Source organism: Pteronotus mesoamericanus, unplaced genomic scaffold (genome assembly GCF_021234165.1).
Source record: "Pteronotus mesoamericanus isolate MK-2021 breed Mesoamerican mustached bat unplaced genomic scaffold, CSHL_Meso_final scaffold_85, whole genome shotgun sequence".
Classification (NCBI taxonomy): domain Eukaryota; kingdom Metazoa; phylum Chordata; class Mammalia; order Chiroptera; family Mormoopidae; genus Pteronotus; species Pteronotus mesoamericanus.
The window spans coordinates 58,614,638-58,637,393 of NW_026555329.1; the positions used below are offsets into that span (position 1 = coordinate 58,614,638).

The window sequence follows — 22,756 nt, forward strand, 5'->3', positions numbered from 1 at the left end:
AGTTTAGGAGAACTGCTTGTAGATTTTTTTCATGTTTTTTTGTGATTTTGAGATGGAGAATGGAATATCCACATCCTGTTTTTCTAGAACAATGTCCCATGACCTCTTTATTTAAGGGCTTGACTAACTCAGTCTGGGGGGCTAGTCCTGCTCTGGTTTCTTTGGGAAAGAAACTCTTTTAACCATCAAAAAATCTAAGCAACTTTTAGAGATTTCTTTTCAAAAGTAGGTGGAGGCCAAGTTAATGCGTATAGTTTCTGAGTACTTGTACAGTTGACTACTACCTCTTTTACATATGAAAATTTTACTTCAATTACTAATAGTATTGCTAATAATGTTTTGAAGTGTGCCGTTGCTGGGTGAGGGTCTAGTAGTACTTGAGTTTTTCCTATTAGAGTACTTTTTTTCTCCAAAGTCCCAAAGGAAAACAGATGCAAGGGGAAGTAGTTGGAAAAAGACCAAATCTGAATAATTCTTTTTTTGTCTCAGTTTTCTCTCTTAAAATGTATGTGTAATGATTGTTTCTGCCCCACAGTGTTGTTGAGAGTTCTGCATAAGTTAATATATAAAGCATCGAATGCTAACTTTCTCTGTTGTCTCCTTATTTTTTGAAGGGATAATGATGTCATGGTCTCAGATATGGCCTTGGAGCTAGGCTTCCTGTATTCAAATTCTCTTCCCACCACTAACTAGTTATTTTACCTTTCTGGTCTTCTTTGCCTGTTTTTTCCAAATGCACATCTGACTTCTCAGCTCTTACACTCTCATGTCAACCTTCTAGGGCAGAAGAAACATACCAAGTAAGAAGAACTTTAAGAATGTTTGTCCTAACACCTAGAAAAAGCCTGGCATAGGCCATTTATAACTGGGCTCCTGAGAGCACCATAACTCTAAGAAGTCACACGTCAGTCCTTTCTAACTTTAATACAGCCAATAAAATGTCTTTGGAGCTGAGGTGACCTTACTCAACCTTGTGGGAGAGGGTGGACAAATCTTGAAATCAAAGGGGATACTCAGACATCCATTTAAGACTAACTGACCAAATATCAATTAACCTAAAGTCATCTCATCAAAACAATTTACATAATGAACAATGTAAATTCATTAAAAGCTAAAACAGGGAGCATCAGCTCGCTGAAGGAGCAATTGGTGGAACACTTGACACCGGTACTTTACATCAGGTGTAACACCGTTTTCTGTTACTAGAGGGAGAGCCCACCAGGCAGCATTAGGACCAGGCAGGATTAGTATCGGAAACTGGGGAACATGCAGGAAGCAGTGCTTCGCGTTAGTTAGTGGCTGCCATGTAGGGCCTGGGCCAGGTATCATTAGAGCCTCGCAGTTTTCAAATGAAGGCTGAAATCTGGAGTTTTATGTGAACTGTGCACTATGCAGGCCAAATGCACCCCACATGTGGGCTTGACTCTTCCTGAGCTCCTGCCGCCTGCAGTCTTGCTGTACGCACTAGGCGTGTGTGGATCCAGTCTCAGGCTTGCAGCTCCGTGAACATGTCCCGAAGCCTCAGCAATGCACATTAAGTTGTAATTTCTCTGAGGCACAAATTTGTATCCCAAATGCTCTAAGGTTGACTTCTGAATGTGATTTACTTACCTAATACTTTGTTTTCTGCCCAGTTTCTGTAATTCCATGTGGCTTTTGGGGTTTTAAAAATCAAGTTTGAATACACAATATCACTTATGAAACAAAGTTTTTCCTCTCAAAAAGGGCTGTGGGAGTTGGGAGAGGTAGTTGACTTCTAATGTTGGAGAAAGAAATGAAAAGAAAGTGAGAAGGACTACTAAATGTTTAACTGGAAAATAGTTTGAGGTAGAATTTGATGAAGGTAACAATAGGAATTTTGAGTGGAAACAATCAGCAGTTTTTCAGACCATGGTAGCAAAAATTAGGTAAGAAGTAAATATAAAGAAATTACTTGAAAATTTCAGTTTTACTTTATTTCATTTTAAAGGGAAATTGATGTGCTATGAAGTATTTTTAAGTATTAATTTAGAATATTAAATATTAATTAAATATTTCTGAGAGATGATGGGTAACCTACAATGTCAAAAAAACTGTGATGCTTTATAAGTTACCTAAATTCTTTTTCATGTTTAGATCCCTCAAATAGATTGCTGAAGGCAGTAACTGCTTTCTTTTCTCTCTCTCTCTCTTTTTTTTTTTTGCTATTTCCTTTCATATTTCTACTATAGTGTTCTGCTTATTGACGGTTCTTGATAAATTGAGAGCTTTGATTTATTTAAAGGTATCTCTCAGTTTTAAACATTTATGGCTTAATTTTTTTTTTCTATCAAATCCAGAAATTGTGTGTGTGCCCTGGCTAGTGAAGGAGGCTATGCCTCACACTTGGAGGAATATAAAAAATGTACTGTTTTTAACACCCAAACAAAACAGTTCATAATTTGAAATCCTCTCTGTATATCATTATCTTCTTTTAAATTTTTTATTGTTTATTCTATTAGAGTTGTCCCATTGTTTTTCCTTTGTCTCCCTCCATGCAGCCCACCCCTCTCGCCCACAGACAATCCCTTCTCTGATGTCCATGTCCATGTGTCATTCATACATGTTCTTTGACTTGTCCCTTCCCCTTCTTTCCACCACTATCCCCCTCTTTCCTCTCCTCCTACAGCTATCCATTTGTTACATGTTTCCATGTCTCTGGTTCTATTTTTCTCTTTAGTTTATTTTGTTCATTAGATTCTTGTTATAAGTGAGGCCATATGGTATTTGTCTTTCTCTGATTGGCTTATTTCACTGGGCATAATGCTCTCCAGTTCCATACATGCTGTTGAAAAAGGTATTTATTTTAAATTTGCACCTCACATTTTCAGCCAAAACCTTGTGATTTGGAGTCAAAAGGAAAAATATAAAGACTGTTTCATTCAATATTATTCTATTTCTAGCCCAGGAAACACTATAACCCTAGAAGAAACCTACTGCCATAATATACTCAACTAAATATCTTAAGAACATAAGGTGGTAGATTTACACAATGGAATACTATGCAGCAGAAAGAAAGAAGTCCTACCTATTGTGGCAGCATGGATGGAACAGGAGAGTATTATGCTCAGTGAAATAAGCCAGGGGGTGAAAAACAAATACCATATGATTTCACCTATAAGTGGAACCTAATCAACAAAACAAACAAGCAAGGAAAATATAACCAACAACACTGAAAGAAAAAAGACACCAACAGTAACAAGAGGGAATGAAGGAGGGAGTGATGGGGCAAAGAAGGGGAAGAGTCAAATCAAGGAACATGTGTAAAGGACCCATGGACAAAGCCAAAATGGGGAAGGATTGAGGAAGGGAGGTGGGGTTAGGTGGGGCAAGGGAAAGTGGTGGCCAGAAAATGGAGACAAATGTATTTGAACAATTAAAAAAAATTAAAAAGAAATTAAATGATTCAAAAACTGCAAAAAAGGTAAATAAAGCACTGGAGTCATCAGAGTATTTGGAATGAGCTAATGGAATCTGTAGTTTCCTTCAAAGTTAGGACGTGTGGAACAGGGTAGACCCTTCAAGCCTAAGGCTTGATGGCAGTAACATGGAGAGATTTCTCCCACCCCCAAATCACTTGCACCATTTCTTCTTGTCCATTTGAACTGTTGTGCCATCTTCCAGCATCTTGGGATACACAGCAAACAGAGAAGCTCTAGGACAAGAGCACAGATGTTAACTGGAGTTCAATTGCCTGGATCCATTTGTTTGCCAGAGAGGTTTCTCTTCTAGCAACAGAACAATTACAAAGTGAGGAACCCAAGCAGTGCAGAGCTTGTCAAATTGTAAAAGACTTGATTACTGAAGAGTGAAATTTCATTCGTAATTGTCACAGTTCACTCTTCCTTATTAAGCTTTTTTTTCCTGTAAAGCTCTTCTTTGAAAATATTGTGCTCTCAAGTGAGAAATTCTTCTGGAAAATTTTTGGAAGAGAAGATTTGGAGATGTTGGTTATTTTCTACCTTTTAGAGACCACGAATACCTAATGTGGAAGATGACTTGTGAGGTCCGACAAAAATAGAGTCTTGAAGGAACATTATCTCACAAGTAGCTAACAAAAGATCAAGTGTACAGAAACCGCTTAATTTTTTAAACTGAATTTCTGTGCAAAATACGGGAAGTTTCCAAAGTAATATCAATTCTTTTATACATAACTTTTCGGTTATTTTTGAGATACATATTTATATATTCTCTCTGAAGTAATGTGTTTACCACTCTGTCATGGGCTAGTTATTCATTCATTCATTTGACAAATATTTTTAAAGTACCAATTTTGTGCAAGCCATGTTGACAAATATTTATGTAAATAAATCAAAGAGAATAAGTGAAATGCAAATATTAGTTTTTAAGTGCTCAATTGTTATGCAAGAATGTATTCTCCTGAGATTATTTTGGCAAGTTACTAAGATTTGTTGGCAAAGAGCTTTGTCCTTGGTGAAATAATTGAAATATGATTTGCTTTGGTCCATTTTGAACTAACTCTTTGCTGTGTATAACTAGAGCCAAAATTCCTTTTGGATAAAACCTGTCTTTTAAATTTTTCATTGAATTTTATTTTTTGCCTACTATAATTTTTATTTGTAAGAAATCTTATAAAAGTATATTTGATGTTTAAGATCTATGAAAAGTAATGGTATTGCTGAAACCCAGAAAAAAAAATTCAGTGTTTTGACTTATCATTACTTAATTGGGCAACTATCTCTAATCTTACAAGCTTTATAATCATCTCTCCTCCCAATCTCCAAATAAGACTGCAATTTTATAAAGTTAGTTACTTAAAACATTCCAACTTTAGTTTTTTAAAGGAATTTTATGATATTGTTTCAGAATAATTCAAATTTCCATATGATGCAATACTAAATATAAAAATGTTAGGTCTGCTAAATTAGAAAAGTTGAATTTTAGTTACTTTGAATGTTGACTTTTAAATATATTCAGAATCATTGTTGCTTTTGCTTAAGGATTGAAATAATTACGTTCTTTAATCTGAAGAAGTAAATACTGTCTTTAAAAAATCTGATAATTTTTTTCAATGCTCTTTTGCTATTAGGTGAGTTGGGCTCTTGGGATCTGCTCATTTGCCTGTCTTCTAGGGAAGCTGGTGGAAAACCCTGCATATCCAAGGAAGACATGTGCCAGTTAGGTTTACATCAAAAGGTAAAATTTTCTTTTTCAAATATGCACAGATTGTACCAACCTCATAGATATTTACTGCCAGTATTTCTTGTTCCATAATGTTAAAAAAGAGTCTCAAAAATTAGAGTCATTATGTTTGGAGAAAATTCCAAGGCTAAGACTTAACACACTTTACCATAAAAAGTTTACCACTTTTTGTTTGATAGAATCCCCCTCAACTTTGCCTGCTACCAAAGACCCAGTTTTACCTAGTAAGACCCAAAGCTTGATTGAGAAGCCTATGGCCTATGGCCTATGGCTAGTTGCTTATCTTGACCACATGCTCATCCAAAATAGTAAAGTCTTTATACTCTAGATCACTGTTTTGACTTTTTCAAAGTTAAATTGGTATCCCAAATTATGATAAAATTTAGACGATTTCTTATTAACTTTAAAAATTGATATCCAATATTTACTGTTTACTTTGTGTGAATTTTTGTAAATGCTTTTAGAAAAGTTAAAAAAATTATCAAATGCATATAATGTGCTAGTCACTGGGCTAGAAGATTTGTGTATGCTCAATTTTGGTACCTTTAGCAAGTCTGAGAAAAGTGTCAAAACCAATAGGTATTTTTCAGTAGTATTAATAAAATAGTATTGTAGTAGCAACCCTGATCACTTGGCTTGTCCTGCTAGGAGGTGGACTGAAACAGACAGAAAATATTATAAGGAAGGATTTCCTTCCTTCTTCTAACTCTTTACTCCCAAAGGCTGAGCACATTGTTTTGGTTCTTCTTGTACATATTTGGCCATTTCTTATCTCCCTCTTTTATTTTTTTCCCCCAATAGCCATCCTTCCCCTGCCCATTCTTAAATGCCTGAGTTCCCTAGTACCACTCCTAAAGTCTCAGCCACCATTTGTAGCTGATGATTCCCAAATCTACATCTAAACTTCAAAGCACTGTACCAGATTTGGGCTTGCATGCGCATCCCCAGGCCTGCTGATCATCTCTTCTATGCGTCTCGCAGACACCTCAAGCTCAACATGGACAGAATTAGCCCATTGCTTTCTCTGGTAAATTTACTTCTGCTCTTGCATCTAGAAGTTTGGAGAACTTCTGTTCTGTTGATCATAAGCATGATCGACTCCCTGTCACTTCCTAAGACAGAACCCGGGCCTTCACCTTTGAATGCTTCTCCTTTGTTATCTGTATTCCATCAATCACCAATACTAAGGAATCTAAATATTTCTCAAATATTTCCCTACTCAATATTTCTCAGATATTCATACTTACTACCTTTAAGTTTTCTGAAGCAAATATTTTGCCCCTGAAATGTATCTTGCCCACAGTTGTCACAGTGAAAATCATAAAGGCTATAATATTTTCTGTCTGTTTCAGTCCACCTCCTAGCAGGACAAATGTCATTCTCAAAGGGATATAACTGAAGAGAAACTAATGAAGGAGCTATTTATAGAGGTTTTGACAGGATAAGGAAAAAAGATTAGAGACACAAAGACACCAGCAACATTATAACTTTTTACCCACCTCTGGTCTGAAGAAGCCTGTGAAGAAGGAATTGGTGTAGCAGAACCTAATGAGAGCTGGAGCCAAGAAAGAGGTCTGTGGAGGAGCTGTAAGAGAGGAGCTATGCAAGTAGGGAAAGTGAGCCATTGCCAGATCATAACCCTGCAGAGAGGAAGCTGGGAAGTATGTGCCCAGCCTTCCTCCTCTCCCACCTTTCTCTCTTGCCAAGGCCTCCCATTGGTACCAGGCACCATGTGAAGAGCTTTCATATTTATTTATGTCCACATTGAGGAGATTAAAACACAAAGAGGTTAAGAAAATTGCCTAAAGCTGCACAGATAATAAGTTAAAAACCAGGATTCTGACAGTCTGACGTCAAATTCTGTTTTCTTAAACATATCACTATAGAACCTTTCTAAGTAAACATTTAGCTACTGCACTTACAGCCTATGCTAATGAATATTCTTAAAGAATACATAAATTCTAAATGATACATATTCGCTATTACTTTGGAACATAAATAATTTGAAGCTTCATGGGCCATGACTTATTTATGTGAACATATCAAAACACAGGTTGCTTCAAATTTGTTGAGGATGTTGTAGGATTGTCAATGTCTGTAGAATGAACAAAGAAAGGGCACCTGCTCAAATTTAAACTACTAATCATGTCAGAGCTTTGGAATTTAAGTGTTTCATGAAAATGGTCTTCAGATCTGTTATAGAAAATGAGTGGTCAGGAGTCTCGCCAGCCAGGAGGAGAGGGACATAAATTTAAAACTGTGTTGGTCCAAGTGATGCTGAAAGTGAAGTGAGGTCCACTGCTGAGAGTAGCACTGAATTTAGTAACCAGGGCCGCATCTCACCTCTAACAGACAGGTTCTAGTGTTTCCAGAGGACAAGAATTGATTTCTACCTCTAAGTGTTTGTAGGAATAGCAGCCCCTAAAACCAGGATGCTGTTTTTAGTACTTGGAGCATGGCGAACTACTGAAATGGCTCTTATCTGAAAGTCTTCAAAGACCTTTTCAGGTGAACTATGGAATGATAATTGTATGTTGGAGACATGGAGGATGATTAGTTGTTTTTCTTACTGTCATTAATTCTCTTTCTGATGGATGATACTGAACAGCTTTCAGAGATCCTATTTTTGCTAAAATAAAAGATATGAAGGTCTGAACAGATCTAATGAGGAAAAAGAATAGTCCCTGACATACATTAAGTGTGTGTTACTCTCAATGTTCATAAGTGAATAAAACACTATTTTTACCTGGGTGTCTTTTTAAAAATTATTTATATTTTAAAGAGAGGGGAAGGGAGGAAGAAAGAGGAGAGAAGCATATATGAGAGAAAAACATCGATTGGTTGGGACAAGCCTGCAACCCAGGCATGTGCGCTGACTGGGAATCAAACCTGTGACCTTCTGGTTTGCGGGGCGACACCCAACCAACTGAGCTACATTGGTTAACGCTATTTGGGTGTTTTCTTAAACTTTATAGAGTCTAAATATAAATGTATATTTCCCTTAATGAATTACCGTAGTTTTTAAAAACACTTTCTAGGTGTTTATCATTAATATTGTACTGTTTCTGTTATTAAAGTTCTCAAAATAAGAATTATTTTTTAGTTTTGCTTCAAACAACATGTAATAAAAATGACTTAGTGCATCTTACCAGAGATTAGGATTTTAGAAGGTACATTGGGATTGAAATCTTTTTAAATGCACATTTCCTTTCTCCCAATCTGACCTCAGAAATATCTGTCTCAAATGTCATTATCATTTTTTTATTTATTCTCTCGTTTCAAAAATATGAAAGATTTTATGCCAAGAAAAACATCAGAACATCTGTCTATAAAACACTCACACACACAGACAAGCACACATTTGTAAAGCATTCAAACTCAATACAAAATGGGCATAGGAATTACCATTTGGGTGATGATGATGTGTTTGTGTAGTCATCATTTGTAACAAAATCAGCACTCTGGTGGGGCATGTGTATAGTAGGGCAGGCTGTGCATGTGTGGAGGCAGTGGGTATTGGGAAATCTCTGTGCCTTCTGCGCAATTTTGCTGTGAACCTCAACTACCCCTGAAAATAAAGCCTGATAAAAAATAGTTATTGCATTGTGAAGCTGGAGAAGCTCAGCATATAAAAGTCAGCTAAACCAAGTAAAAACTTCTTTGATGTCCCACTTGATAATGATGCAAATCTTATAAATTTTATGATGTACATAAAAATAAGAATAAAAAGTACTAAGATACAGAAGAGCACTATTAAGTTTAACAATTAAAAAGTTAAAATAAGTGTAATATAGTTGATTTGGCACAGCTGTATGACCCATAGCCCTTGAATGTGTTTATTTCTTTGTGCTGAATCATTTAGTTTAACTGCTTAGTTTGGTGCTCAGTTCCAGAGTAGAATGGAAATGATATTTCTGGTGTCACATGCCACCATGGTTATGTCATCTGCTGCAACTCTGTGATTTCCAAAGATGTATTTTGGAGGAAAGAGCACGGGAAGAGGTCACTGGGTGGGGAATGGGAAAGTAGGTGGAAGAGGAAGAGCCAGTGGTTTCCCTGGTTTGGCTCTAGTGTTTTGAAGCAGGTGCTTTGTTGACCCTGAGTCAGTTCATCCTTCTGCCCCAAGGTCTCAAATGAAAAGTCATCTCTCTGATGAGACACAGCAATCTACTCTTCTATGTAAAACCTCTGCATGTTGTGCACTGTGTTTGAAGCATCCACACAAATTTTTCTGGTCCATTAGTTCAGCTATTGTTACCCATGTTACCGGGAATCTTTTGTTCCTGTCAGTTTGTAGCAGACAACAGTGACAACACATTTGCTCTGAGGCTTTCAAGAAGTGGGAGAAGGTTTTAAACTGGACCTGTGCCAGTGCATAGTTTTTAATGTTACTTCCCTAACACTGGTTCTCTTTCTGGGTCCTTCTATTGTTAAAGATTCTATTTAGTCAATAGTAACTGAGTCATTTTGCCTGATATGGCAGAAAATGGTTTAAGTTCATTGACTTTTGAAGTTTTTACATCTGAAAGATTCTTTGTGTGTTAACTTAAGGGAAAAAAAAATTCAAACTTTTGTTATGAGTTTCCCATATTTTTTCAGTGCTCTGTCCCTGAACTCCAGCCTGTCCAAGGAATTCTGAATAGAAAACTTGAGGACTTTATGAAAACCCTTCTTTTCCTACATTTAGTCTTTGAACCGTCTTGCTTTCAAACCTGAGAAATGGAGACATCTCTAAAATCTATCATGCACTATACTTAGAGCCTTTTTTCAATTCCCAATATAGTAAGAATGTAAGTGGCTCAGACTTTGGTATATTTATAGACTTTTAAATGGAGTATTTAGGAATGTTGGTAGTGCAGATTTGTAGAGTGGGTTTTGCTCAAGTGTGGGTTTCATTACCTGAGCTGAAGTTTATAGTTTACTGAAAAAGTGAAGATCAGTTAACAGGATCGCAAGCATTGGAAAATAACTAATTACTGCATTGTTTCAAAACACTTTAAATGAACTGTTAATAAAAGAAAAAACCTAAAACTGTGATTGAAATATTGAATTGATAAAACCTTAGAGCTGAATTGGAACTTAAAGACCAAATGCCCTATCTGCTTTGTTTTACAAATGAAAAAAGTGAGAGAAGCCAAATGATGTGCTGAAATTTATCATTCTGTTAAGGGCAAGAAGTGAGACTACAGCTCATGTTCCTGGTTCCCTTATTTTTCACCAACTGAAACTAAGTTCTTTTTATCTAATCAAGCCAGTAGGACGCAGTAGAGAAAGTACAGTATTTTTATTAGTTTAGAATGAATTAACTTGAGAGTTATCAATAATTGTTCAAAAATAAATCTGATACTCAAACTAATTTACATTGATTCCTTTTTATTGGTTTTAAGAAGGCTTTACCATATCTGGAATTATTTTTGAGATTTTGTTAATAGCTAGTTAAACAATCTGTAAATTCAGAAGAGGGGAAAATTAACTTGTTTTTATCTTTATAAGTTAAAAAATATATATGAATTTGTGATAACATTTATGAAACTTTTTAAGAACAAATTTTTGTTAAAATAAAATTTTCTGATGGCTGGGCTTTACATTTGGAAGCAATAATGCCTTTCAGTATGAAGTGAAAACTATCATGAAGATTTGAAACAGGTTTAGCACTGAATTTCCACTAAATGTCTGTGATTCAAATCACTGACTGCCTTTAGAACTTTAGACTTCAGTTGACATTGAGGTACATTTAGTACTATTTTTTGCCAAAGCTAAATTTGAAACTATAAAGTTATTTCTGTTACTCTATTTGCCATAAGGATATAGTATCTCTTTTTATTTCTAGCAAATATCATGGCTTTGAAATAGATCAAGGTTTTCAAAAGTATTCCCAAATATTTCTGAAGAGTTATAAAAGCAAGGCTTTAATTTTATGTTACCAAATAAACCACTTTATGATCCTGGATCTAAGTTTTGACTTGCAGACACCTGAAGGCAGGGAGAGGTGGTATAACGCATCTGTGTGCCTTCATACCTGTGCTTCCTTTGCTTTAGCATTTTAAAATGCCCAACTCACTAGAATCTTTTTCATTCCTTTCAGGTGAACATATTACCAGAAATACAGCATCAACTTTGCAGAAAGGAAGGATTATGTCAAATAATTACACGATTTCCAGGTAAGCTTTTTTTTGCTTCCTCATGCATGAATGTGCAAGATATGTAGGCTTCTTTACGCAATATGATCTGTTAGATGAGAGCTCAGATTTGCCTATTGAGCTTCTTTGTCTACCAATTCCAATATCACAAATCTTCCAGAATCCGCAAAGTTTTTGCCAATGGGATGAACTTAAAATAAGAAATACGGATGTAACGTTAATATTCTTTCTTTTATTTTTGCTTTCTATCTTTCTAGATATATATGCCTTTTATTTCTATATGTTTGTCTTTAATACCCTTGTTGCTTTTTATTATAGTATTTCTTAAATAAAGAAAACTTGACATTTAAAAATATATTTCTTCATGATTAAGTGATTCTAATCCTAATAAGTATCTTTCTTTTTTCTAAAATCATCTCAATTTGTCTGCGTGTTTAAGACAGGATACTGAATGAGTAAATTCTATGTCTTGACAACATTAGAAATTTGGGATAAAATTTACCATCTCATTTTCTCATAGGCTCCCCAAGTGGGAAAAAATAGCATCAGATGTTATATGAGTCTTCATAGATGATATTATAGCCTACTTTATTTTTTTTATTTTTTTTTACATAGCCAAAAGAGTCTTTTTTAATTAAAGTAACATTGCTTAATAACATTATATAAATTTCAGGTGTGCAACATTATAATTCAATAGCTGTATATTATATTGCATGCTCACCACCCTAAGTCTAGTTTCCTTCCATTACAATATATTTCACCCTCTTCACCAATTTTGCCCTCTCCCAGCCCCCTTTGCCTCTGGTAACCATCATTCTATTGTCTTTCCAACAATGTGACTATAGTTGTCTTCGGGATGCTGCTTCTGAGCTGACTCACGCACCGCATGGGAACATTCACCTCATTCCTTCGTATGCACACCATACTGTTGACCATCTTGGCATTGCCCAATTTGATCATGCACTTTTTCACAGATTCTGACTCTCAGTCATTTTTGGCTATTTTAAAAAATCTCCAACCTTTAAAGGCAAGAAGTTGCCAAAATTGAGGACATTCAGAAGAGAGTGCTTCCAGTTGCAGAAATGATTCTAATGTAAGCGTTTGTTCCAAAAATGCCTGTGATGACATAGCTGGTGTAGGTGTGTCCGTCCTCTGAATTCATGAGCTCCGATGTGCTTAGAAAGGCATGGAATGGTAAATAGGAGTTTGTCCCTTTGGCATTACACTCCCTGCATTTGAATCCTGGTTCCACTATCTTATTACCTGCATATCTTTGCAAAAGTCATTTAACCTCTAATCTTAGTTTTCTTGCCTATAAAATGAGGATAATAATAATATCTACCTGAACAGGTTTTCTGTTTGAATTAAATAGTAATATGTGCAATACCCTAGGTATATAGTAAATGCTCACTAAATGGTAGTTCCCTATGCTCATCCTTTCTGCTGATCAGTTTGGTAAAGCTAAGTCTTTCTTTTTATTGGGTTGATCTCTTCTCTTCCAATTCTTCATCAGCAATGTGAGTTTCTACTATTGCATTGATCAAATTTTGCTTGGTATTAGATTTAATTTTATCTATACCTATTCTCCTTTAAAAAAATGACATACATTTAGCTCTTAATAAGTGCCAGAAACCACTCTAAGATTTATATAGATAAACTCACTTAATCCTCTGCATTCCTATTCTTTTCACCAAGTTTTTTTTTGTTTTGTTTTTGTTTTTTGGATAGAGCCCATATTTTAATTATTTCTGCATCCCCTACAGTGGGGGATTTACACATAGGAAGCCCTCAATTACTGCTTATTGGATTGTTAAAGAAATGGCCAGAGATAAATCCGAATCATGTTAAGGGCTAGGAAACCAAGGGAAAGATTTCTAATAAAATGTACTCTGTTTTATCAGAGTCATCCTCTCTAAAAAGTAACCAGAGACCCTTCACAAATCCTGACCTCATTGATTTATGTCATCCTGGCATGATGTGCTTGCCTGATTTCTTAAGCAAATATAGCCATTCTAATCCTCCTTTGGCTCTTTCTCCATCATTTGAAGGAAAAGGAGGCAGAAAAACCATCTTCCACACAGTTAATACCTCAAAATATGCAAACAATTTGAAAAGTTTTAGATTAGGTAAACGACTTACAGCCTACAGTAAAAAGCAGAAGAATGGGTGAATGTTCACAACAGTTGTTTTCTAAAGTTAACTGAGGGAACTAATATTGGAAACTTTTTTTCAGAATCACAGAATTGCTATACTTTGTCAAGGGGAATAATTGAGGGGAAATAATTGAGAAAGGCTTTGAAAATATACTGCATCAAATTCAAATGAGAGAAAACAACATAGAGAATAGTAGGAAAATATAAGAAATTCAGGACAATTTTTTTCTGTCTTGTAAGAGCGCAGCAGTATTATGTGGGTATGCTTCAGTAGCTAATTACCAAACATAGTAAGATAGAAGATGGAGTAATCGTATGCCGTAGTATTTGCAAGGGGAAATTTGTTTTTGAATAACGTGAAAACATTTTAAGTCTTATGTATTTAACTTAATATCTTACACAAGAGTATAGCAAGGTCTCATGGACAAAACCAAAGGGGAAGGGTTGTGGGGGAGGGGGCAAGGGAAAGTGGTGGGGGGAAGGCAGAGACAAATGTATTTGGGAAAAAAAAATAAAACATTCTGAAGTGAGAATTAAAAAAATTGATAGATAATTAAAATAAAAATGAAAAATCAAAACATAATATAAAATGAAATAAACGAGATTATTTGGCATGCTGTAAAAGAAAAAGAAAACCTATGCATTCTGATTTCCTTATATTTGTGGAATGAAAAAAATGTTTTCGGTATAGCCTACTTTAAAATTCACCAGTGTAAAGATTCTTGAGACTTCTTGTTTAAAACCTATTTGATGTTTAATAGGTATCCCCTTAGAAAGTATTTTACTATATAATTAAAATTTAGATCCACATAGCTTTAATTATTTCAAAAATTAATTAGTGTCCAAATGGAATCAGAAAACTAATATCTTAATCCATCAGCTTTTTCATGGGGTTTCTGCTTTCACACCAAACATTAACAACATTGGTATGTCCCATTATGAAGACTATAGTTTTCTACTGATTTTTACCAAGGATTAAAATAAATTAAAATGAACCTGCATTTAAACTTTTGATTTAAGATACTTGTCTAAAATAAATGATGGGTGTATATATTTGGTTCTCTAGTTACTTTTTTTACATCACAGTTGTACCTGACCTTATAATCTTTAAGTTTGTTTTGTTTTTGTAAATGTCAGCTGGATAATTTTTTATTTCTATAAAAAGAGTCATGTTGCTGTGAGGAGCAAGTAAAATAATTGCTTTCATTAATATATTATTAATATACTACATTTCAAAATGGTTGACTTAGGACATTAAGTTTATTTAGTATTAGAATTAGCAGCATAGGGTCGTAGGAATGAACACCAATTTTTAGCCAGAAATGGACCACCAGTTTATAAGTTTATATTGTATATTTTGCTTCCATAGAATTAAGATTTTTGTTTTCTTTTGCTGTAAGTGTTTTTTATTCTTCAGAACATCTGTAAGTTCTAGATGTATGTCCTTCCTCCACTCTGTCTAGTGTGTTAATTTTTATTTACCTCTGTGACTAGCAAGATATTTTTATCGACTATATAGCTTTTTAACTAGAATTATTTCTCCTGTCATGTTTTCTTAGCTGTGTAGATTTAAGAGAATATATCTAAAGCATTGTTTTATGATTGAAACTTTATAAACCATAGTTTTTGTAGTAGACTTTTTCTGTGATTATATGATATATTATATAAACACATCATTCATAAGATTAAAACCATTTTATTTGTTGTGAATATTGAATATTTAATATTAAATACATATTAGATAGCAACATGTTGTTACCTAAACGTATAGGAAGTATTAAAAAAGTAAGATAGTAAAACTAAACACATTACTGTATAATTTAACCATTTTATTTAAAACCAAGTTGGCCCATACCATGTTAAGCTGTGTTTTATTTAGAAGTAGGTAAAACACAAGTTTGAAACCTGCTACCTATTAGCTGTGTGACAACTTCAGGGCACCCTTGGATTTTGTTTGTCTTTGTTTTTAATCTATAATGTGAGGATAATGAGACCATTTCACAAATTCAATTAAAAAATAAAGTAGATATTATGTGTGTGTGTAATTTGATTGGAAGAATAAAGAATATTATATAGTGTACTTAATACATAATGCTCAAAAAATGGTAACTGGATTACCCTAGATTTGAAAAATCAAGGAACAAACCTCTCATTAGGTACTTTTTATCTGATTGATTGATTACCCCTAAAATTTTATGTTCCTGTCAAAAAGTGTGAGTAGTCTGAGATTTCTTCCTACTTCCAAGCTCAGAAATCAGTCTACCACAGCTTCATGGATACTGGCAGGAGACATGAGACTCTGAGACTCCTGGGTTGGAAACAAATGATTCTATTATTTACAGCAATAGCTGTAGTCAAACTATCAGCATTTGCACCAGTTCACTGAATCCCAATTCCTATAGGGCAATGTGAAGCACATAGATGGCACTTGTATACTTAGTGGTTTGCAGTTCAAGAGAGGAACCCCTAGCTTAGGGACTTTTACTATTTTATGCTAAGCAGTGAACATGTCTGCCCTTTGCCCCAGAGGGAGACATTGTTTTTGTTATATTGGACAAAATCTTCTTCATGCTCTGGAGTCAGACACCACCTCTATATTTCAAGGCTATCTCCTATGTAAATAGCTTTGGAAAGATAGTTCAGAATAAAGATTGCCAGTGCATCTGTTTGCAAAATGTGCAGAAATGTAAAAAGTGCATTGAGAAGTGTCTCAACAGATTCAAGATTACCTGACAGTTTCCAGCTCTGAAACTTCATGTGTGATGCTGAGCAAGATTTAAAGCCTAGTTGGGGCTTCAGTTTCCTAATCTATAAAAGCAATGATGTTTGGCAAGAATCAATAATGCTGAGATTCCCTGCTTCCACTGTGCCTTTTTCCCATACAGACATGTCATCCCACATTTAATCTTAAACAGTAGATAAAGACAGGGGAACTAAGAAGGGATGGATGATCCTACTGGTAAGCACGGTTGGGATGCTGCAATCGTGGTAGGACAGAGTGTGGGCCAGATGTGGAAGAGCGCATGAAGACAGCATGTAAGACTAAGAGTCTGTTCCATTCAAGCTTAACAGTTGACCTGCCATTAGACTTCTGACTCACATTGAAGGGCATAAATTAATGGAATTTTTACTGGCTACTTTCCCATTTAGTGCTTTCCTTAAAAAATAAGTTTTATAATTTTTATTTGGCTCAAACTTGTTGCTGATTTTTTTTTGCTTTTTATTTTTATTTTTGATAAAAAGGATTTCTTTTCCATATTTGAAATATAAGTATAAAACAAAACATCAGAGAATTGTGTTATTTGGGTTGTGAGTTGTTGTTTTTGTTCTTTTTTTTTTGCTGCATCACCATTCGAGAAGTTAGGGTTAAGAATGAGCCAAATTTATGGCTATTACTCATTCTTTCCAGTAATATTATCTTAGCTGTGAACACTGGCTTTCAAAGTGAAGTTTGAAATGTACTAAAACTTGTACATGAAGATAGCATTTTGAACAGTTTAGGATCAGTGTCAATTATTTTTTAGTAATATGTGAGTACATAAAGAAAAAATAAAACAATAAATACAATTTAATCTTTTGTTGTACCTAAACAAGACTGAACTTTAAAAACTTGTGGATATTTACTACCAAATATAAAACATATCTTTAAAATAACATAATTGAAATTATTTTTAAGCACTGACCAATAATAGTTATTTATTTCAAATGGTACCGATGATTATTTTTAATATTTTAGATTTAAAAATTTCAATTTGTCATATAATAAAATATTATCAGAGAATCAGGTAGTATACTTTGAAATTAAACCAAGCAACATGGCTCTGGCCAGGTAGCTCAGTTGGTTAGAGCATTGTCCTGATACACCAAGCTTGTGGGTTTGATCTTTGGTCAGGGCACATACAAGAAGCAACAAATTAATGCATAAATAAGTGGAACAACAAAGTGATGTTTCTCTCTCTCTCTCTCTCATCAATAATAAAAAAAAAGTTAAAAAATAAATAAAGCAACATGGTCCTGACTGACTAGCTCAATTGGGTAGAGTATTGTCCTCATACATCAAGGTTGTGGGTTTGGAGTCAGGGCACATACAACAAGCAACCAAAGAATGCATATAAATGGAACAACAAATCTCTCTCTCTCTCTCTCTCTCTCTCTCTCTCTCTCTCTGTTTTGCCCTCTCACTCTCTCTTGCTCCCTCTAACTATCTCTCTAAAATCAATACGTGAAAAAAAAATAAACAAAGCAACATGGAAATTGTCAATGCTTAATAGCATTTGAGGATTTTTATTGCATTCATTTTTTTCTCCTCTGCTATAACTTGGAGGAATGTTTTTCCTCAAACAAGGGTACAAGAAATACCTTGACTGGTGTGGCTTAGTTGGTTATATGTCATCCCGCAAAGTGAAAGGTCACCTGGTCACAGCACATGCCTGAGGTGCAGGTTTAGTCCCTGGTCAGGGTGTGGGTGAGAGGCAACCAATCAATATTTCTTTCTCACACCAATGTTCCTCTCCCTCTTTTTATCCCTCCCTTCCCTTCTCCAAAAATACATAAATAAAATCTTTTTAAAAAAGAGTATAAGAAATGAGACATTCCCAGTATTAAAAAAAGATTGGGAACTTTATGAGGTAATCAGGCAAACTTTCAGAGAAGGCCAATTTGCTTGTTCTCTGTGCTCTCAAATGTTGCCACCATCTCTGTGTGCTCTTTCAGGCTTCTATCTTTCCAAAGACTTCCACCTTCTTTTCAGACACAATTATATCCTGTATGCAAAACAATCTTTTTCCCAAGCAAAACTTCCACCTTTTTGGTATGACTGACTTCAGCTAGTTGATAGTAAAAAGCACACGGATGGAACTAATTAATGCAGGCATAATTATACCTTTACCCCAGTCGTAAGCCTCTTAGATATTATTTGCATTTTTATAAAAAAATCTTACAAGCCCAATGAATTTCTAATTAATAGGACTTCTGGAAGTGCATTCAAATTCTCATTCAGTTCATCAGCAAGCCCAAAGTTTACCTTATCCGTCTACTTGTCTCCATCTCTCTCATGACCAGCCTAAGTTAGCATGCTCTGACACCCTTCCCACTTCCTTTCTTGTTCTTGAAAAATACAGTCCTTTATTGAGACTGCATCCAAAGTGATCTTTTCCCCATTCCCTTCGTAAATAAAAGAAGTTTATTAAGCTTGTACACAGGAGTCTGTTTAGGGACTAAACTAGTGGGGTCCAGGTAATTAGTTGTCTGATGATCTGATGTGATTCAGGGATAGATTTTGATAGTTCTACTTTATAGGCTTAAGTAATTAATGCTTGTGGAAAGCTGTTATTCCAGGAACTGGAATGCATGGTATATCTGACTCCAGGAGATTGACAAGCACAAACCTTGTGCCCCAGGGGGTCTGCAAACAATGGAGATGGAGATGGTATTAGAGCCATTGTGTTCCAGGGAGGGGAAATCTGTGACACAGATAAAGAATTGTTGATCAGCAGTTAAAGAAATACTAGGAAAATCACCATTGGACTGCAACTCTTATCTGAATAACTTTTTTTCCCAAACCCCTTACCTACTTCTCCTTATAAAAAGGTTGCCTTGAGATGAGATGTTAGGATGGTTTTTAGGGTACATAACCCACCACCTTCTCAGATCTCTGGCATGTGAATAAAGTACACATAAAGATTCAATACTTGTCTCTGTTTATCAACTCTGGTAGTGACAGGCAGTACAAATCCTGACTTTCCCAGTTTCAATTTTATCTACAACAGATGTCACATATCCAAACATTTAGAGGAGCCTGGCACATGAAATAAAAACTTCATAACAAGTTGAGAAGTTTGAGAGGCTAGATAACCTGCACATTTTCAGTATCTCTGGCTTGTCACCGAATATATAGACTCTTTAACATAGCCCATTTGGTTTTTAAGAAAAGGAGCTGAAGACACAGGAAAATGCAAGGCAGTACCACGTGGTATCACCCAGATATACCTTGGCAATGTTGCAATGTCAGAAATTTAAAGTTCTTTCATGTCTCTCTTTCCTGTAAAATTCAGTTACCTGTAAGTTTCAGATCCTACCTTCTTATCCCCATACTTCTCTGTGTTCCCTCTGTTAGCACATTTTTGCATTCCTCTAAACCCTTGGTAACTCTAGCTTTGATTTTCTTCACAAAACAATAATTTTATTGTTTGTGAAAATAATGAAACTAGGTTTTCCACTAAAACCTTAATCTCTGAATTTGGGAGGCATTGTCAACGTCTCTTCACTACTCCTTCTTGCTGTTATCTATCAACATCTTGATTATTCAACATATTATTTAATCTTATTTTCACCTGGGTTAACTTCTTCTCTACTACAAATCTACCATTATTATTGCCAAAATGATGTTTATACAGATGACCTTTACACCATCCTAACCTCACAACTTTTTGATCTCATCAAAAATGTGATCTTTACTTTGCATCAGCTTCAGCCTCCCACTTCATAGCCTTGCTCAGGAACTTGCATCATGGGGAGCTACTCCATCTTTGAAAGCTCAAGCCAATTCACCACTTTATAATCACAACATTTCTGGCTTTTTTATTTCTTCAGTGTTACTGAGCCTTGGATCTCAAATGACACTTTTGGTACTCTTAAGTCTGCTACTTTCTCCAGATATGTCATCTATCCTTGGTCATAATTTCTTTCCTACCAGGCCTGGACCACTTAGTTTGCCACTGAAGTATTTCCATACAAGAACCTCCAACATTTGTACTTTTCTTCTACGCTACCCCTGAAAACATTTATAGAAAAACATCTGTAGAAAAACATACTAAAATCTCATTTCTCTGCTCCACACAACAAACACTTGAGAATAAAATCACAGAAGTTGGCATTCAATTCCAAAGATTTTTTTTTCCTCACTTCGTAAAATGGAAAAAGTCAAACTATTCTTGCAATAAACTATACTGCCAACAATACAACTGGCCAGTGGTACCTGAAGCAACCTCTCCTAATTTTTCTCTAATATACTTATGAAAATACATTAAAAAAATTAAGAATTACTCCTGGTGTTCACATTATAGAATATAAGAGTAATTTTCATGCCTCCTAAGGCTAATAGATTCAGCCCTTCATGATTCTAAGCAAATTGTAGTTCTTGAGGCTCTGTTCAGTTCATTATAGGTAGAGAAGAACCTCTCCTCCATGGTTAGGATGTATCTCACAAAGAAAGCCAGGAGAGTATGCTAATGGTTTGGTTGTGGTTTGTAAAAAAAAAAAAAAAAAAAGTCTGCTGACACTTTAGCCTGCCATCAGTTGGGTTAGGTAAGTTAGACACCAGGAAATGGAACTTAATCTGTCTTTTGACTGTAGGCCTCAGAAAAGTCAAGTGGTAGACTAAGGATACATTTTTTTTCCCAAACCGAGCATATTGTTTTAAAAATGAAGGTAATATGAAGAAGAAAAAAAATATTCTGAATTCACCAACACAGAGATGATTACTAGGAGCATTTGTATGTGTATTTTATTTTGAAAATCTATACTATTATTACTTAAGTGTCTTCCAAGTGAAGTCTCCCTGATGTGGTGAGCTATATTTACACTTTATTCCTATTGTACCTTGTGAAAGCAGGCAATATAGCCATCACGTTGTATCTGTATGTGTTTGTCTCCCCTAAGGGACTAAGACTTCCTTATTTTTCACTTCTCAAGCTGAATGCATGGTCATCGTTATTGCTGTGTAATAGTCACTCTGATATTTCTAAATGAAAGACTTGAGAAGATATTACTGAGGGAGTTTGAATTGTGGAAAGGGAGCCCTGCCCATCGTCAGAGGGTCTTGGCAATGCTTAGACAGATTCGCCTGTTTACCTATGAGGAGCTAAATACTGAGTTGGTGCTATGGGTCACTGAAGAGAGGCAAGAGAAGATGAAAATACTGTCTCATTACTTTAAGATATAATTACCCATTTTGAGAAATAAGGCACTTGCATTTATGAATTAATTAGAAAACTCTTATTACACTTACACAAGGCAGACTGGTATCAATAAAGTACATGATGTAATATCAACTTCAGGTGATTACCGTGGCAGCCAAAAGACTAATCACCTCATTGCTGTCTAAAAGGATAAACTTAACACTTTCTCACATTGTTGATTGATCCTCATTCATGCAGGCTGGAGGTGGACATGCACATCCTTTAGGGATTTCAACCCAAAATGCTGTAAATATTTGTTCACCATTTCTTTAGAGGAGAAGCTAAGTGCTGACTGCCAGAAGGATGGAGTAAGAAGACAATGGTGAGAGTTCGCTCTCTTTACTTACCCAGTAATGTTTTACTGCTTCTTATAGATTAACTCTCTAGACAGTTTTCTTCATCTTAATGGTTCTACATTTAGGGCAGAGGAAATAAATCCAATACTTCTTGCTGACTATTGTGCTTCAGCATTTTATCTCCACGGATTCTATGAAAGAAAGAGAGCATCTGAGATAGTGCCAGGAAACCTAAATCAGAAAGAAAGAACATTGATCTAGATTACAGTGGATGCCAGGTGGATTATTTTTCTTTTTTAAACTCCAAACCTTAAGAGAAATCTCAGAAGCTCTGTTTAATGACAAAATGGAATTGCTTTGATCAATAACAGATAAGATCCTCCCCTCTTCTTTCTCTCCTCTGCCCTTTCTTTTCCTCCTCCTGATATAATCCAAGGAGGCAATTTTATGACACCTGCCCAACAACCCTCGAGAAACTTGGGAGAGTTCAGTCTGGGACTCCAGATAAGGAACTCTAGTATTCAGAGCATTAACAGCAGTCAATGGGGGTGGGAAATTTTGATTATTTTATTTATCAAGCATGAAATTTAGCAGATATGTTATTCTCTTTCTTTCCTGTTTAGGTCTTTGACCAATCATGAGAAGGAAGTTAATGAAAACAGAAATCAGATTTTAAAAATGATTCAATATGCATTTTAAATATTTCTGTTACTTTTCCTTTTTATTATGACTTTATTATACTAGTAATGAACATTCATTATGAAAAGAATAGAAAATTCAAATAAACAAGAAGAAAGATGTAAATTCAGTGAAATTACAATTTTTCATACCTTCCCTATACATGTACAATCTTTACATACTAAAGTATTATGTAATTCAAATGTGAACAAATCATGTCACATTTATTAGCAAAAACTATGAAGACATTAAAAATGATGGATATCTACATTTATTGGCATAAAAAATATTCAGTATATTCAACCATGTGGTTGAGTTAAACATAAAAATATTTTTATTATATATCTTAT

The 22,756-nt window shown here is 35.1% G+C and overlaps 1 protein-coding gene across 4 annotated transcripts in view; it reads left to right on the plus strand.

The window, feature by feature from the left end:
• The window catches only part of CPED1 (cadherin like and PC-esterase domain containing 1), a 289,378-nt gene that overhangs the window by 65,508 nt on the left and 201,114 nt on the right, over positions 1–22,756 (plus strand). For all 4 annotated transcript variants that reach the window (XM_054564025.1, XM_054564028.1, XM_054564027.1 and 1 more), the window contains 2 exons: positions 5,069–5,175; positions 11,267–11,342. In XM_054564025.1, the coding sequence (XP_054420000.1) occupies positions 5,069–5,175; positions 11,267–11,342 (183 nt within the window). The remainder of the gene's footprint in view (positions 1–5,068; positions 5,176–11,266; positions 11,343–22,756) is intronic.